Here is an 18,727-nt window from a genome sequence, read left to right on the forward strand (position 1 = left end):
GGAATTTCTTTAGTCCATTCCTTTCAGATTCATTCACTTTGGATTTACTCAGAGCACCTCAGGTGTTCTGCCTGGGAGCCTTGCCTGTGTGGATAGTCTCAAACTGGGAGTCTGGGGGACTGGGTTTTTCCCCTCCTAAATTGATCACGGCTGCTGAAGACTTGTGACACTTCTTGCTGCAACAGCTGGGGTTGCTTGCACAGCTGAAGTGTACAAAACAGGGCAGTATGGTCAGCCCCTGCTCCTCAGTTGCTGCTTCTGGTCTTGATGTTTAGCTCCTATTTCTGAAGCTTCTGCTTTTTCTCTTGCATGTGGACAAGGACAAAACTGGGGCTTGAAGGCATTTGTAGTAGCAAGCAGTATGTGAAACAGATTTCTCATTCAGAGACCGTTTCTGTCTCCTGAATCTGCACAGAAGCAAAGACACTGTGCTGACTTCATGGAAACATTTGCTGTCCTACACTTAACTGCAGGCAAACTTTATATTGACACTATGTAGGTGATTTAGATAAGAGAGGGGTTGTATTCATCTTGGTGCTCAATTAAGGACCAGTTGCCTTTTGCTTATTTCTCTCTCTGATTCCATTGTGGCAATGCTGCAAGGTGAGGACAAGACAGAAAGCATCCTCTCCAGTCTCTCTCTCAGTTCTACATCTGCCTTGTTTTCCTCTCTGTGCCGTGGGAACCAGCAGTTCCTTGTCAGCAGCCTGGATCTTGTGGCTGGGGAGAACAAGTGGAGGTATCATACTGACCTCAAGCAGGCAGCTACAACTTCCCCTGAGGCAAGGGAAGAGAGCTTTGCTTTGTCATTCTGTGCTTTGTCAGTTGTGATTTCTTTTCTTCCTAGCTACATAAAGTTTTTTCACCACCCAAATTTTGGAGGCATGGGAGATGTGAGTGGCAACTGCGTAGCATCCTGGCCCCTCTAGAAGAAATTCACTTGGATAGTGTACAGTTTTTGCTTTGCATACAAGTACTTCTCAAGCAATCTCATCTTGTAGCTTCCAAGCAGTTTACTGGTATACAATAAGGTCCATGGCTTTGCAGAACAGTTACTTCTGGAAGCAGCAGCCACTCGGGCCATCACCTCACACCAGGGCTAGAACTGTGGTTACTGATTTCCATGGGCTACCCAAAGCTCTGCAGAAGACTTGTCAAGATGCAGAACCAAGCTCAGCTCTCCTCCTGCTTGTTCTCTCCCTGGCTAGGTTTGTTATGGCTCCTTCCCTCCCCACTCATGAGAAGCTGTAGTTCTGGAACTCCACATGGAGCTGTATGCAGCTTCACTGCAGCATCCTGGCTGGAGTTGTGCATGGCTCCCTGCACTGTGCCAGCACTGGAAAAGCCATTTAATACCAATTTCCCCTATGAGAAGAACCAAAGTAGCCCAGGCTGCTTCTGTCCTATCCATTGGACCCCCCAGTAAAGGCCTTCCAGTCCACAGAGTCTTGGAGGAATGTGGATGTATGAGACACCTCCTGGTCAGATGCTTTCAGGCTGTGACATACATAAGTTAAGGAAGTTGGCAGCCTCTGCATGACCTGAGGCTGTGCAGTGGCCAGAAATACTTATTCTGAGATCTGTGAGGTGCTCTGCTGCTCTGACACCAGTTGTCCTTACACAGGAAACTTGTCTTTGTTAATCTGTGCTTTGTGATTGATTGGTTTTAGCATCCAGCATGACCTGAGTTCTGTCTGACAATACAGAACTTCCTCCTTTCCTTGCTGTGCCTTTTTCATCACATTCAAAGCAAGAAAAGCCTATCTACATACTGTACAGCAATCTCTTACCCATTATTTTCTAGAGCCAACAGCTATGATACATCTGCAAAAAAGCAGGCTGGGTTTTGTTCATATTTTTCACATGCTTAGGAGCTGCTGTCAGGGGATTTTTTTATTGGTGAAACAACTGCAAAAAGAGTCAACAAGGGACTTCTGTGAACATATGACCAAAAAATTTGCATGAATAATTTAACTTGGTAGCTGAGTTTAAAAATAACTAGAAGAGTCCAGATGAAATAGAGAGAGGAGAGTTCTAAAGTATTTTCTTCTACTTCAAGCAGCTTTTCCAGGAATCATAGAATCAACCAGGTTGGAAGAGACCTCCAAGATCATCCAGTCCAACCTAGCACCAAGTGCCTCATCCAGTCTTTTCCTGAACACCTTCAGGGACAGTGACTCCACCACCTCCCTGGGCAGCCCATTCCAATGCCAATCACTCTCTCTGCCAACAACTTCCTCCTAACATCCAGCCTAGACCTACCCTGGCACAACTTGAGACTGTGTCCCCTTGTTCTGTTGCTGGTTGCCTGGCAGAAGAGACCAACCCCTACCTGGCTACAACCTCCCTTCAGGTAGTTGTAGACAGCAATGAGGTCCCCCCTGAACCTCCTCTTCTCCAGGCTAAACAACCCCAGCTCCCTCAGCCTCTCCTCATAGGATTTGTGCTCCAGGCCCCTCACCAGCTTTGTTGCCCTTCTCTGCAGATTACTGTTGGGCCATGAAAGCTCTATGAACCAAGAAGCTTCAGAATCTAGCTCAATCTCTTGCCATCATTAATACCCTAAAGCAGACTGTACTTTTCAAATCCTCTTTAGAGACTGATTTTTAAACAAACAGCACTCAGGATCCAGTGTTAGTATATAAAAGTTTAATGCTCATTTTAAAAACAATACTGTTCAATCAAGAGAAAGGAAGCATCTGTGATCCTGTGATCTACACACACAGCCTTCTTGGATGCTGGCACATGAAATGAAATTACAGACATACCTGTGAATAGTATGTTTAACTGTTACAAATATAGCAAAAGCCTCACCAACTAATCACATCAAGACTAACAAAGAGGCTGTGCCCTCCTATCAAAGAGAAGAGAAAGAGAAGCCATTCCCCGTCACGCAAATCCATACCCACCTTCTCTGAACAGGATTCCAGCAGTCCAGCACTTCCAGCTAACATTTTCTTAGCTCCTGTGGAAATTAACCAAAAGGCAGCAAAGAGAATGGTCTTGTTACAGCAAATTCAGTGCTCATCCTAAAATCCTGCTTGCAGAACAGTTAGTGGACTTCATTGCTACATTCTCAAATCTGAGGCCCTTTTGATTGTTTTCCTTTCTGCATCAAAAGCTTTCCTTTCCAAAAGCTTTTGCTGTAAGTCTGGAAGAAATCAGGCAACCTTCATGCAGAATGAAGAGCTGTATTTGAACATACTGGGAGCTTGAGCAGCACACTAGCAGCTGTGTTATTTTGCTCAAGTCTGAATGCCTTATACAGCTTTTAGGGAACTAGGTCAGGACGGAGAGGTAGCACTGCATTGCACCGTTCAGACACACAAGTAAGTCCCTTCTATTAACTCACCCCTCCTCCTGAAGAGCTGGAGTCAAGAGTCCAAGGCCAGCCTAGAACTTAAGGCTTCCCAGTCAGTGCGCTACGCTACAGTTCTGCCAGCACAGGGTACCAGTACAGTGGACAAACCATGTACTGCATGCCTCTGGAAGCCACAGCACACACACACACACAAAAGGAAGAAAGAAAAAAAAAGCATACATAAATAAAAGATACATGCCATTTTGTAACATTTCAGCTCTTAAAGCCTCTGCCAGGCTCTCTAGCTGTCATCATCTACACCGCCTGTTTCATCTTTGTCCATGGCAGTGGTTCCAGGAGTACCTTCTACTCCCATCTCAAAGAAAGACCAGATTGTTGTTTTTCTTCAGTGTGGAATAGAGAGCCCTCTTCCACTTAAGAACAGGACAATTTGAGTAAGGGTATGAAGAGAAGTACTATGTAATTTGTACCATAAGGTTCAGCTTCTGGAAGGCTGTAGACAAACATGGGGTAAAAATTCTGTGTATCATTTGCAAAGTTCTTGCTTTCCCTGGGTGCTAGCTGCTCTCCATTTGTGCCCAGCCAGGTTCAGCACGAACAACACCACTACTCTTAGTAACAACTGTGTAGGAGAGCAGATAACTGGTATCTTTTCCCCTAAACCAAATCAAGAGCATGTCCTGCATAACATGCACATAACACAACACTGAATAAAGTCATCTGAAGATGACTGTCCAAATTATTGTTTGTCACTGTCTGCACCAAGAACTTCAAGAAAAGGATTCTGCAAAAGGAAACTAACCACAAAGTATGTCTGTATTCCACAACAGCACCATCTAAAATGCAGAACTGTCAAACAATTCATCTTTCCCTTTAATGTCTCTCTTCCCTGCACTGATATCCCTCAATACAATGCAGGCAAGAAACTCAGTTCCCTTCTTCTGGACTTACAAGGCACCAGGCACTTCACTGAATAAATTGGGGGAAAAAAGGAGGGGAAAATATTTAACTGTCAAATATAAACAAAGAAACTCAGAGATAGAATAAAAAATCATTTACATAGGAAAAGAGAGAAACAACTGCAAAGGACTTTTTTATAAACCAGAATTTAACCAATCTCTACTCCTCATACAACTCCATTTAGGAAGTATCAAAAAATGTCAAACCTTTGATGTCTTTGGTTTTGACAGCAAATGGTTATTTGGAGAAACAGGGTAATGACTTCTAATATTCAGAGCTTAACATCAGAAACACAGCTTTAAAAGTCTTTCTCAAACCACTCTTCCCTTCTTAATTCGCTTTTTTGTGACTTGACCATATAGAATGTATTTCCAATTCAGCTCTGACAGTTCTTACATTTCTAATATGAGAAGCACCATAATGACTCTGAAAAATGTTTCATACCTTCTTCAGACACAGGCATGGAGATGGGAGAAAACTGGTGGGGGGTTTTCTCCCCTCTGGAGGCTCATATGCTGGTAATGATTACAGAACATGAACTCTGCTTGCATTCCTTCCCTGCAGTGCCCCACCTTGAACTTTACATAGGACTGAGGATTGAAACAATCTTCCACTGACGATGATGACTGCAGTTCTTCCTTTGACTTCTGCTGGGAGTAGGTTTCCTACTGATCAGGCTAACCATTCAGTATCTTCATTGTCTACAGGTTCTCATTTTATTAGCTACCACAGGAGTTAGAAACTAATTGAAGCAAAACACTTTCCTTAAGGACAAAAAGAATCCAGAAGAAAGTCTTGTTGATCACTTATGTTTATTTTTTAAACAATTTACAAAGAAAAATGTTATATTTATCCAAGCAAACACATTTAATACTTCAGTCTTTAACAAGCTATACAAATGAGAATCACCACATTAGAGCTTTTGATTGCTCAAGGACCATTCAGGGTAGGCATGCATGTGTCTATATCACATGAAGTGAGTCCAATTCCTGACACCAAGATTCTGATCTTCTGCTTCTTCAGAGCTGGTCAGCTGCTAAATGATTTAACACAAATAGTTACTGGATCAAAATACAATGAAAGAAAGCCCATTTCAAATAATTTAAGTGACCTCAACATGTCTGGTTCAGGTGTCAGGCCACAGAGCCTTACCGATTAGTCTTCTTCTCCAGTCAGTCGGGCAGATTTTCTCCCCTTGCTTAGTGATGTGGCATCCATACACGTGCTTATACAATACAATGGAACAGCTTAAGTACAGTTGTCATACAACAGTAATTACAAAGCACAGAGACAGAGAAACAAACAAACAAACAAAGGAAACTCCAATCACATTCTTGCATTTCAAACAGTGAAAGTAAACAAAACCATGCATTACAGTTTAAAGAAACCTTCCGTTTTAGCTCTTCTGCAAGTCTCCATTTTCCCACGTTCTCAACTGCTGTTCTTGAGCTTGTCCCAGCAGCTGGGCTACATGGTGCTATGGACACAAACAGGGTGAGCTGCAAACCGTTCCATGAATGGTGAAAGAAAAGCTTCCAAAATAAACAACAAAGACACACACATTAGAAATGAGAGATCCCATTTTAATAGCAGAGCGTAGAAAAGAAATTGGCCAAAGAATTCACACGAGCAAACATGTTACACAGTTCATGTACAGAATAAAGCAGGTATCTGCTTCCAACGATGTGAGCTGGACGTCAGTCAGGTCCTACCACGGGATGCAAAATACACCCAAACCCCTCAACTATAACAAAACAATAACAAGAGAAAATAAAAATACCCAAATATATACATAATCCCAGCTCAGGCTCCTCAAATATTGGGACTGGCCAGGTTCATTTCAACCCACTGGGCTTTCTGCTATGCTTTCAGTGATTTCTGAATCTGTTGTAGCTTCCAAGCTACTGCAAGCAGTTTCTGTTTGCTCAGTCTTTTTGCTCGGGATGGTACACGCTCCCTTGGCTCCTCAGCCACCATCCTTTCCCTGTTTCTTTAACCCCAGGAAAGACAGTTCCTGCGCATCCAGAAGCCTGACTTTTTGTGCTGCCTCCATCACAACTCAGTGATGGCATTTGGACAGCATCGCCTTTGTTCTCCTCTACTTGCAGGAGGATCTCAGACATAGGAGAAATGCCTTGCATTTCTACAACTGGCAGGGCCACTTCTGTAGTGCTACTGTTTGAGGACTGCAACCCCAGCCGCGGCAGAGCCGTTTGAGAAATCCGTGTGCAAAATTTATCTTCCTGACTACCAGAAGTTAGTGCAGCAAAATCAGTAATCTCTGTTTCATCTACTGTTTTTCCAGTGCCCAGCTTCTTAAGATTACCAGACTCTAGCCTAACAGATGCAGTAGTTCCTAGTTTTGAAACTTCTCCTGCATTCTCATTTAAAAGTCCTGCTGTAAGGATGCTGAAGCATTCCTGCTTTACCTTAGTATCTCCCAAACTGCAATCGGTGCTTCTAAACTCAAGTTCTGCTTTCTGGGAGGGAGTCTTACTGCGTTTTACATCTTCTGATGTCAAAGACACTTTCTTGTTATCCACATGAACATTTTCAGAGAGACTTTTGGACTGTTCAGTGTTCAATCCCACGTAAGTCAGATGAAAGTCATTGGCTGCTGAATTTCTTACGACCTCATGCTTTGTTTCTGGGGAGTGGACAGCTTCTTCTGAAAGATGCTTCCTATGGAAATCTGCTGATAAAGCAACTACTGGTTCTTGGACAAGATCAGAGTGAACCCTAGGAAAGCCTCCAGTCCCTACCTCTTTTGCATCTCTCTTGATAAAAGTACTGTCTAATGTTGCATCAGATCCAGTGCAGCCTAATGATTTTTGATCAACTTCAACCACTAATTCTACACTGGATCTGAGTTCAACAATATTTGCACAATTGGCATTGCCCAACTGTGCATTGTCCTTCCTTTGAGTTTGGTTATCCAACACTGCATGGTCTGGGAGTTCAGGTTGAACCCTTTCCTGAATCTCCAATATGCTACCTCTAGTTTCTTCATTGGCAAGATACGTGTCTGGCTGTACCTCTATCTCTGAAGCACTAACTTCATTAGAATCAGTTTTTATTTCTGCTTTTGGGGTAGCTGACAGATCCCAGCCACTTTCAGAGCAAGAACAGGTTGTGATGACCTGTTTTTCTCCATTACTAGTTGTGCAAGTGTCCCGTTCACTTCTTGTCAATTCTAAAATTTGATTTTGTGTTTCTGAAATTCGAGAGGCTTTGTCAGGGACTCCTCTCTGAGATACTACCAAAGCTACACTATTCAGTTTTACATCTTTTAAGGAGGCATCAACAGAATTCTGCTCTGTCATTACTGCTACTAAAGCTTTTTCTTTGGAAGTGTTTTGAGAATCACAAAGCAAGTCTGGACTATCAGTTTCCAACTGAGTTCTACAGTTACCATTTAGCCCTTCCTCCTCCAAATGTGCATTTCCCAATTTTTTAATTTCATTCTGTGCTTCAGGTAACAAAGTCTTTGGGTGTAAAATAAGCTCAGGCTTTACTGCTTTTATTTCCCAGTCTTTCATCTCTCTATCTTTCTTCAAGGAACCAGGAACATTCACGTTAGTAACTGTAGTTTTATCTGCATCTTTCTGTCCAACTTTCTTTTGGACCTCTGTTTTCTGTAGATCGCAGAGTTCTTGAATGTCTACTTGCTCTCTACCTCCTATATCCACAAGTCCAGTATGGGAAGCAGCTTTTGTGTCTGGAAATTCTGTGACCAACATTTCTGACAGCTGAGGCTGAAGTGATTTCTTGTTCATTTCAGCCTGATTCTCACCAAGAAGACAACTTTCTGTTACTTGATTATTACACTGTGAGGAACCTTCCTTCAGCTGAGACTGAACATCTATTGAAAGAGGAGCCTGACATTTTTTAGCTACATCTTTTTGAGTACCATTTTCAGTGTCACAGTTCATCTCATTATGACATGTTAAAGTCTCTGAAATACCAGTTCTCTCCAGTTCTGAGCTGTTCTCAACTGAGTGGACTTGCCTAACCTCAGAAGCCCCATTCTGAGAATCCTCTTTGAAGGAGCACGAGCTACTATTTGATCCAGGGTCTGCAGATGAGTCTGCAGGTTTTGGTAGGTTAGAGTTTTCTCCGTTTGGAGGTACTGCATTCGCAAGCTTGCTGTCAGACGAGCTCTTTCCACCACTGCTGTAGAAAATATCATACAGATCTTTAGCATTGGCTGTGGCCAAGCAAGAGTTTCGTTTCTCTAGTTTTTTTGCCTGGTCACTGAAAGCAGTTGAAGGTGGTAGTGGAGGAGGCCTCACAGGCATTGCCAGCATTGTCTGTTCACTTTCAGATACACCTGGAGCTACCTCATCTGCAGGGATGACAGCTGCCTGCTGGACCGCTGGTGGATGAGGTGGGGAAGGTGGCGTATCAGAGGTCTGAGAAGATCCATCATTCTCTGCTTCTTTCAGATCCTCCTCTGCCCCTTTTAAAATTACTTCTTCTCCTCCAAAAGCTTTTGAGATGATATCTGGAGGCAGCAGAATATCTGAATTGGTTTCTTTTACAACAGGTAGCGGCTTGGTGGTAGCTCCAGAGGATTTTATGGATAAAAAGGTGTTCAACGGTGCCGGTTTGCTAACTGTTGTAGCAGTAGTCTTCCTGAAAATCATGGTGGGGACTGGTAGATTGGGTAGAATTTTTGTTGATGATAATGTGGAAACCACTGGTGTCCACGAGCTAGTGTGTGGAATAACAGTTTTCCCAGACAGCTTGATTTCAATGGGCTTGACATGAAGCTTCCCAGACTGACACTTGTTCTCTTCTTTGTTTCCTTCTGTAGTCTCTTCCTTTGGAACAGCACCCCCTGGGGTTTTATCCTCTTTCTCAGTCTTCTTCCAGCTGAATTTCCCAAAGGAAGTCTGGCTTGGTGATTCCTTTTTTGATTCCTCTTTCTTTTCTTCTTTTTTCTCCTCCTTATCTTCCTGCTTCAGCTTAAGCTTGATACCCAGTTTTTGCTCAGAAGAATCTGTTTTGCCTTGAGTTTCATTAGTCCCTTCTCCAAGTTCTGGCATGCAATTTGCATCATCTTTCTTTACTATTTTTGGTTTCTTCTCATCCTTCACTTCTTTCTGTTTCTCAACTAGTTTCCGTTTCAGCTCATTCTGCCTCCTGCGCTCTGTTTCCAGAACTACAGCCAATCCAGCTTGACGGTCTAGATTTCTCCTCTCTTCATAGAGTGGGTTTTCATCTATGTACTTCTGTGGAAATAAATGGCACAATTTTAGCCATTTTTACTATTAAAATAATTAAATCAATAAATTCTGCTCTTGACCTGTTCAGTAAAGCTATCTCAATGATAAAAGAGCAGAGAATTTTATCCTAAAGGAAAAGGAGGTTCTACAAACTCCACACTCTGCAATTTGGTGTGAATTGAGTGGTGGCTTTCAGCAGTGCTATCACTTTAAAGATGAGTTTGAAAATCAACACTGGGTCTTAAACACCTTTTCAACTTCAGGCAGATGAAAGCTTAGTCTCTGTGTAATGAGAAGTTCTGCTTATTTCATTCTGTAGAATGTACTGAAGATAAGCAAATACACATATTCTGAGGAGTCAAATGTCAGTCTTTGGAAAATGAAGACAAAACAAGTAGAAGCTAACAGAAGGAATGACTCACTCCTAGCATACTGGTTACCAACCTTGTATTTCTCATTGTGGGGATGACTTTTCACATGCTGCTCTGCTGAGATTTGATCTCCAAAAAATTCATGACAGAGCTGGCAATAATATCCAGTGATGGGAATCAGAAACTCAGAGCCTGAAAAGGCCGAAGAAAATGATCAGAGAGACAAAACTTAATAAAGGCCAAGCTCTTAACAAAGCCAGATAAATGTATCAAAACCAACAGCAATACCTCCAGCAGTGTTCCTTTTGGAACAGTTAATGCTGCTTTCCTTACATTTACAGGATGAAAAACAGCACTACCAGAAACAAACACATTAAATTAAAAAGCTTGATTACTTTGATTCAAAGTACTGTTTCAGTGCTCTCCACCACATTAAGGATAACCTCTATTCAAGTAGGCTAACTTTTCCTACAGTCTTAATGTATTTTACATCTTTGTGATGCAGTCTGCTGAAATATTAAACATCTGGTTTATGAGAAAAACACATTTATTTTCACTGAAGCTCAGGAAGACTGCATCTTTGTGCCTACAGAAACAGCTGCAGTTACCCAGCACTGCAGATTCTTTTTCAGTGGGACCTACTAAAAGTATGTAATGTAAGAACTGAGATTGACCATTGGCAGGCCTATCTGGACAGTAAGATTTTAAATACTGTATTACTTTTCAAATCACTTTGCAACACCTTCCACATGACTTTCTCAGATTCTCTGTATCCACCACACTCTATCAAGTATTCATCAGTGATTTTTCAAGGGCACCTCTACTAAAAATGTATTGAATAGAAGACTGTTGCAAGACTGGGTGGAGTACTGCATAAATCTGCCCAAACACTGCAAGCTCTTGTAGTAATTTTCTGAATTCTAGTATGTTAGCAAAAATCACTTCAGAACTACACTGGAGAAAGAAGTCACCTGATAGTCAAAATAAATAAATGAAACTCTAAAAAGAAGAGGAGGAACCATGCTACATTTTCCTGCACTCCTGCTTCATGATCTTTTCCCACAAGAACAGTGAGGAAATTAAACTGTTTTCCTTTTATCTAATAATACCTATATATGCTGCTATAAGAAGGTAAAGCTTTGAAATTCCTTTCTCTATGCAACTGGAACTTGCTGGAGGGCAAAGGATGAAGATATCAAAGTTAAAAAGAATTAACATACCTTTGGCAGGAACAGTTATCTTATCAATGCGTTTTATGGAGTCTTGTTTGGTCTCACTCTGGGTCTTCAAAGCCCAAGGTCTGTTGTAAGGATCCAGGGTCTATTTGCACAGTGACAGAGGCATACAGGCTCATGTATTACACCAGCAAGGCAAATACACTTGTCTTTTTCCTTTTTAACATCAGAACATCCTTCTTCCTTTCAGAACACTGAACATTAAAATCAACGTGCAAATATTTACAAGAAATATGTTTTCCTCTCTTTACCCTCCCATTTTGCAATTTACACTGGGAAAATAATCTGTGAGAAGTGTAAAATGTAAACCATAGCAAAGAACAGGTTAAACATATGAAACACAAGTATCAAATGCTAGATCCTAAGTGAACTGAACACAGGCCCCATTTACACTAGTTGGAACACACTGGTGGGCGTACAAACTGCTCAAGTCCAACATTAGGGAAAAGGAATTTGATAAGCAACTCATTGGGTTATTACTTCAGGTTTTCTTGTAAAATGTAGTTCTCTGGTGTATGTTTTAGTGCCAGTATTTACAGCAGTATGAAATGCACTTAGTGAAGGAAGCCTGCAACATACCTGTCTATGTTTCTTATTATGCATGTGTGTGAAAAAGTCAAACAAGGTCCCGCAGATGGTATTGCAGTCTTTGCACCAGTGGTTCCCTGCATCGTAATAGTCATAAATATTGGCCAGCTGGAAAGGATGTTTGGAAGACTGTGAAGATGACTCTGCTGGTTTCGGGCTTCTGCCTCTGGATTTGTCATTAGTAGTTTTTGATTCCTGAATTGAACAAAAGGAAACACTTCTCTAAGTCAAAGCAGGACAGACATAATGGTCTAAAACTCAGAACCTGCCTCCAGCAGAAGCCACAAAGAACAAAAAATGAAATAAAATACATCACCTGCTTCTCAGTGCCCAGGCTAATTCCAGTGTTTCAGGGAGCTGGTATTGCCGACTAAGACGCTACGTGGCCGCAGAGAAGAGTTTCCAATAAGGCTCCCAGATGTAATGGCTGGACAGTTGTAGGTTATCAAGGAACCAAATGAACACATTCCCTATGGCATGCACCCTTCTCACTGTATGGGTTCTGAATAGTTACCATCCTAGCCAAAACAGTGCCTCGACCTAAAATGGCTCCCCTAGAAGCATTCAGAATTTTACTGCAAAAGTAGCTTGAATGAAAGTAGAATGAAGAAGTAAGTTAGTTGACTAAAAGCATTTAACTCAATCAGCTTTATTAGATTATTTGACAGTTCCTGAATTCTCCAGAAAAGTCATTGCTTAGCAGTAATAAAGATGGTGTTTTGTTAACTACCTGAGTATATATGGTGAAGCATCTTGTGATCTGAGCTTGTGATATTTGCACTTACACTGACTCGTACAGAAAGACACCATACAGTGACACACAGACATTTCAGAACTCTAGCTAAAATGAATACTAAACTAACACTGCAGAGCAGCAAAGAATCCCTGAAATGGATCATGAATGAGCCCTGCTACTTTATATTACAATAGTACTAAATGTCATTTGAGTTTTGAAACACATTTTCAACAGCTGAAAGCCCATTATGCTACCATTTCTAATCCTCATGGCAGCCTGGAAAGAAGAGCATGTTAACTTAGCAGACCTGAATTGGTTGTGTGATTTCCAAGTTATTCACTACAGACACTGAATGAAATTGTTAAATAACATCTGCAGTACTTGAAACTCCTTTTGGAAAACCCAGATAGATTCTCTCCTATTAACAGCACCCCACACAGCATACATCGTAAATCAAACAACGAAGAGACACTTTGTCCACTATGCACCCTGCAGATACCCATATCCCAATGCAATCTAGTTCTTTGTAGCAGAGTAGGAAGTGACCCCATGAATGTTTGTATATATTCTGTCTGTAAGAAACAGCAAAGCTGACATTCTCTTAAAAAGATCAGTGTATGATCTGTAGGAAGTCCATGGAAGGATGTTCACAGTGACTGAGAAGCGTCACTGTTTGTGCTATTTACAGACATCCAAGCATCCACTGTATAAAAATGCTCTCTCAGCCAGAACTTCAAAAAGACAATGCTTCACACACAGACAGGTGACAGCCAACCTTTAATCCCAGTTTGTGCTCAAGCCCAGCTCAAAGATGCCTTTGTAATTTGTGGCTATTTAGACCCCAGAAGGGACAATACCTGTTTGGTACCAGGCTAGCTTTACCTCTGCACTCACCATGTGACCACAACACACAGACCTAGGAGCAGCAGCAGGGCACCACAAGGTAGCTTGCACATAAGCTCTGTACATGTCCATGTCCATGTCTCTGCACTTAGGTTAGCAGAGTCAACCTATCTGAGTGTCAGAAGACTTGTTACCACCTTTCTTTTAATTTAAAAAAGTTAACAATCAGAACTACAAAGTGAATCTTAAAAGACTAAAGACAGTGTTCTACGTACCTACAGGTATCAGAAAGTACTAAATGTTCTTGGCCAGAACTTGTTAAACAAAGAATTATGAAAAGGGGATCAAATCATTATGAGTTTGGTTGATACAGGCAATGAAAGATAAAATAATGAAAAATAAATTCACATATGCCATATCTCACAAAAGGAAAGCAACATAATTTAATGCAATGAAGGGTTTAAAAGACAGTGTTGCCTACTTCAGTTTCACGATGTGGTGACTGAAACAAATGATTTGGATAAATGGATACTAAATTTCAGAGGTGTTTTAAGAAACAACAAAAATAAAAAAACAACAGCAAGCCTTAAAAATCAAATGGGTTTTCTGAACCAGACCATGAAGAAGCATAAGGGAAAGTTTACAGGATACACAAATTTGAGTGACCTTGTGGGAAATGCCTCTTACCCTATTAACATTTTCCTCACTGCAAAAAATGCAGAGTGAGGTCTACACAAAAAGCATCCACAATCTCCCATCAGCTATTTCTATTACATATTTGAATAAACATCTGAAAAGAAAGATAAATAATCTCCTGAATACATGTAAAACCTTTCAGATGTTGCTATTATACACTACTATCAAAGGAAAAACTACCTTCAGGAACACCAGAAGCTTGATTTGGTATATCCAGCATTGAGTACTATAGACCATGTCAGAGACACCATACTGATACATACTGACATTTTTTAAGTGAGAACATGTAATATGTGCATAATAATCATGTTAAGGTGATTACAATCATAAGTCTTGTGATTTGTTAGTATCATCACCCAGTGAGATACCAGCACACTCCAAACTCATGTCAAGGTTTGCTGATGCAAACATTCCTCCTTGACAGGCTGTGCCAAAAATGTTCTAGAGAAGTCTGTCCTGCTGGTATGGCATTGAGACTGAACAGCTACAAACACTCAAGATACTATTTTAGTTCAACTGTCATTTCATCAAAACCAAGATCAAAATCAGCAGGTGGTACTGAACTGTGCAAATCCTGAGGGAAATTATAAACACTGGTACACTCACTCCCATCTGCATGCACCATCAAAAACAGTGCATGAGATGCGATCACAAACAGCATCAAACAATCTTCTAGTCAGTGTTTGGGAGTGGCCATCTCTGAAATGCCCTGTTCTTTTATTGAGAGAATCATTAGCATACACATGAGAAGACTTTACCTTGTTGGAGGAAGATGTTTTCTCTGGACCTTTCGCATTTTCTGACTTGTTCTTCTCTGAGGAATCTTTGGTTTCTGCAGGTGGTTTCCGAGGTTTTTCAAATATGTTAATCCCCAGGATTTGTGCTACTTTGTCAAGCTCAGACTGCTTCTTGTCAGCTGCATCAGACTCTTTATGCAGCTCTGAAATCTCCTTCACAATGTTCTCTTGTAGTCTGTTCACCTCAACCAACAAGGGGTCTTTGTGTCCATCCTTCTCACGACGTTTTTTCCTCAACATCTCTCCTGAGCCAATCAAAGAAGTAGAAGAGTTGAAATGCAACAGGAAAAGTCACACAATATGCACAACTATTCCAGCAACAAGAGAAATGTTAATATTACAGCTAAATTGTGACTAGGTACTTGTAAAGATGACTGTCAGATACAGCAGCATTAATCCACTTCTATAAGGACTGCTTTAATGCACAACCCTATCAGAGGCACATTTAATGATCACTAGTTCCTTTTATGACTAAACACACTAAAGTTAATCATGTATTCTAACCTGAAAGTATCATTTTCCAAAGCTGAGATAAATTACTACTTACTTTGATGGAACAGAAGTTTTAAAAATAAGGTAGCTCTGTCTAAAGAGGACTACTTTTCCTTCTCCAAGTAAGAATTCATTTATGAAAAACTGAAAGGCACAATGACATGTCTTCAGTTTCTATTTCTCACTTCTTTTAAAAAGCACTAAAATGCACAAACTGTGACTGATTTAACTTACCAAGTTGCCAAAGAAGACGCAAGAGCAACTGCTTGCTTCATCATAACAGTCAAATTTTGACATAATGAATTTTAATGCAGGAATTATGTCAGTGTTTTCTCATACTTTGCATTTCTCCAAGTATTAAAATATGAAACTATGAACTACTATTCTTTTGGTCTTCACTTGTCCTACTATGTACTAGGATTTGAGATACAACCTACAATACAACTGGGAAAAAAATTATCCAGGAGTGAGGAATGCACTGTACCTTGCTGTTTACGAAGCCTGTCCAGCTCAGTTTTGAGGTAATAAAGCTTCTTTTGCCGTGCTTCTCGTTCATTCTTTAGTTTTTCTCTCTCTTCTATAACCTAAGCAGATTGGAAGAGGACCAGATTTACTTCTCTTCACTATGCCAGTTAATCAGTCTTGCCAGAATGACAGCAAGACCTCAATTTGTCAGTCACAGAACACTGCTCACTATTCCCAAAATGTTCTTGAGAACTTTAACACAATACAACTCTTCCTCTGCATCTGCAGGTAACTAAATCATATGCTCACACTTCAACCCTATAGGAATGCCATTTTTTTCTTTTGGATAGCATATTGCCCAAAAATACTTGCTTTGTTGTACTTCAGCTCAGCCAACTATCTTCTAAAGGGGTGAGCAAGATCAATGCCAAACAGCTCTTCATGCAGTACCTCTAAAGGTAGCATGTTCCATCAGCCCTTCACTTTGCCTCCTGCTTTCCATCCAGACAGTATTAGATATTACTTAGGCTTTTACTTCAATCTTATCATAACTGTATCACCAAATACATTCTGCAGGCATAATTATCCAAAAAGAAACATCTGGATGAAGCCTGTTGCTTGCTCAAAAAGGTGAACTGTGGCATAAGGAACTCACAGACCTGCTTTTCACTGTTTTTCATTGATTCTCACAGAAGGAAACCAAGCAATATGCTAAAATTAATCAGAAAAATTCTTTCCATTTCCTTCTCAGCTACATTTTTCAACAGATAAATCCCTTTTCTTTACTTCCACAATGCTCTTAAAGCTTATTACTGACTTCTTACTTGAACAAATTACCCAGGCCTACTATGACAACAAAGAAAAATGACCCAGGTCCTACTGTGGTACTGTCAATGTCAGTAAGACCCCTACAGCCTGCCTGGAGTAAACCTTGAATGGGGTTCTACCAAAACAGTTATGCCATGTCTTAAATGCAACAAGTTTTTTTGGGAGTTTGTGTTGTTTTTTTTGATCACCAAAACACCAGTCTCTCATTCTGGGTTTTCTTAAAGCACAGAAGCATCAACTGGATACTCCAAGCCATCCCAACAGAAATAAAACCTGCAGACTAAGCCCAAGGCAAGGACACCTGCAGTGCAGACTGAGCCCTAAAAGTTCTGCCAAGATGCATAAAGGAGCTATAAGAGTATGTCATAGCAGGAGAAAACCACACACTTTCAGCCAACAAAGCTCTTCCAGAAGTAGCAAGTTTCATTAAAACCAACATTTCAAGCATGTCAACTGAAGAAATTAATACTTGTAAGCAGTAAAAGTTCATTTATTTCTCCATGTAGAACTTTGTGCAAATACTCTTTATATCTCTTCAAATAAAAAAATCAGACAGCTTCTCTCAGAACAAAACTCTAAAGTGACCTCTTCTGAGCCTTTCCTGGAATCAGTGGCCCAAATATCCACTTGGAATCAGTGGATTCAAACATGATCTGAGTAGGCAAAAAGCTTCCAGCCTGTGTCTTGTGCTGCTCCTCTACTAGCAGATCTACCGACACAATGTATGATTACCACCGCTACACTGAAGTGATGTCATGCAGCTAGGGGTATGTAGTTACAAACTCAGGATGTGCACTAGCAGCTCAGAAAGCAAATTGAAGACAGGGCTGCAGGAAAACCAAGGCCAGCAGGTGCACCCAGGTGACTCTCAGCCTCTACTCTGTTTTTGTGAGATCCCATGTGGAGTATTACATCCAGCTCTGGGCCCCCCCAGCACAAGACATGGACCTTTTTGGGTCATGACAATTATTAGTGAGCTAGGAGCACTTGTCCTATGAAGGAAGACTGAGAGAGTTGTGGTTGCTCAGTCTGGATACGAGAAGGCTCTGGGAAGACCTTACTGTGGCCTTTTAGTACTTAAGGGACAAGGCAGAATGCAAAGAGGTCCCTGCTTGGAAAGGCAAGCAAGAGTCTACTCAGCCCCCCTCACCTCCCTGGTTGCCATTGTACAATAGGTATGGGGCTTTGGGACTTGACAGTCAGGAGAATGAAGATGGAGACAAGGACAGGTACAGTGCTCTGCAAGGGGAACTGGGCAACAGTGAGGAAGATGGTTCTGCCTGCTTAGAGGTGTCACCAAAGTCTAGTCGAACTGCCCCCTGCATTAAAACCTCCTCAGCAGAGTAAGACAGGTCACTGTCACTGGTGACTCACTGCTTAAGGAAACAGAAGGCCCAATATGCAGACCAGACCTGCTACACAAGGACCTCTGTTGCCTTCCAAGGGCCCGGGTTAAAGAAGTAATGAAGAAGCTCCCTTGCCTAGTACAGCCCTCAGATTATTATCCCCTTTTGTTGTTTCAGGTAGGCAGTGATGAAATAGGAAGAACACCTCCAAGAACAATGAAGAAGTATTTCAGAGCCTTGGGATGGCTGGTCAAGGGATCGGGAGCACAGGTTGTGTTCTCCTCCAGCTGTGGGGAACGACGAGGGATAAGGCAGGATGTGCCAACAGATTTAAAACCTGGCTCCAAGCCTTTTGTTACTGGCAGAGGCTTGGGGGTTTTGACCATGGCTTGATCTACAAGAGGTCAGGCCTGCTGGCAACAGATGGGAATAGCCTATCCCACAGGGGGAAAAGGGTTTTAGGAAGGGAGCTGGCAGGGCTCATTATCAGAGCTTAAAACGCGGTATGAAGTGGAGCAGAGGTGAAACTGAGGTCACTAGAAAGGAGCCTGAATGCAACATGCCAGTGCCTGCGTGAAAGGTATTAGAGGCTGTATCTGTACCTTGGATCAAGTGCCTGTATGCCAACACCTGTAGCATGGGCAACAAACAGGAGGAAATGTAAACTACTGCACACCAGGGAAACCACAATATAATTGTCATCATGGAAATGTGGTGGGATGATCTGCACAACTGGAGTGCTGCAATGGATGGCTACAGGCTCTTTAAAAAGGGAGGAGATGTGGAGGAGCAGTGTTGTGTGTTAAGGAATGGTCTGACT

The 18,727-nt window shown here is 41.5% G+C and overlaps 1 protein-coding gene and 1 long non-coding RNA gene across 2 annotated transcripts in view; both read right to left on the bottom strand.

The window, feature by feature from the left end:
* Positions 1–2,634: 2,634 nt before the first annotated feature.
* On the bottom strand, positions 2,635–3,346 carry LOC135183589 (uncharacterized). Its single transcript, XR_010305611.1, has 2 exons — positions 2,910–3,346; positions 2,635–2,768 (listed from the first exon to the last, which is right to left on the bottom strand). It is a non-coding gene; the product is annotated as an uncharacterized LOC135183589 (long non-coding RNA).
* Positions 3,347–5,075: 1,729 nt separating this feature from the next.
* The window catches only part of ZNF318 (zinc finger protein 318), a 29,497-nt gene continuing 15,845 nt past the window's right edge, over positions 5,076–18,727 (bottom strand). The window contains exons 5-10 of the mRNA XM_064158766.1: positions 15,753–15,852; positions 14,738–15,021; positions 11,696–11,899; positions 11,102–11,201; positions 9,955–10,073; positions 5,076–9,516 (exon numbers count right to left, since the gene is read on the bottom strand). Coding sequence (XP_064014836.1) covers positions 6,208–9,516; positions 9,955–10,073; positions 11,102–11,201; positions 11,696–11,899; positions 14,738–15,021; positions 15,753–15,852 — 4,116 coding nt within the window. The 3' untranslated portion in view covers positions 5,076–6,207. The remainder of the gene's footprint in view (positions 9,517–9,954; positions 10,074–11,101; positions 11,202–11,695; positions 11,900–14,737; positions 15,022–15,752; positions 15,853–18,727) is intronic.

This window comes from Pogoniulus pusillus, chromosome 18 (assembly GCF_015220805.1).
Source record: "Pogoniulus pusillus isolate bPogPus1 chromosome 18, bPogPus1.pri, whole genome shotgun sequence".
Taxonomy (NCBI): Eukaryota; Metazoa; Chordata; class Aves; order Piciformes; family Lybiidae; genus Pogoniulus; species Pogoniulus pusillus.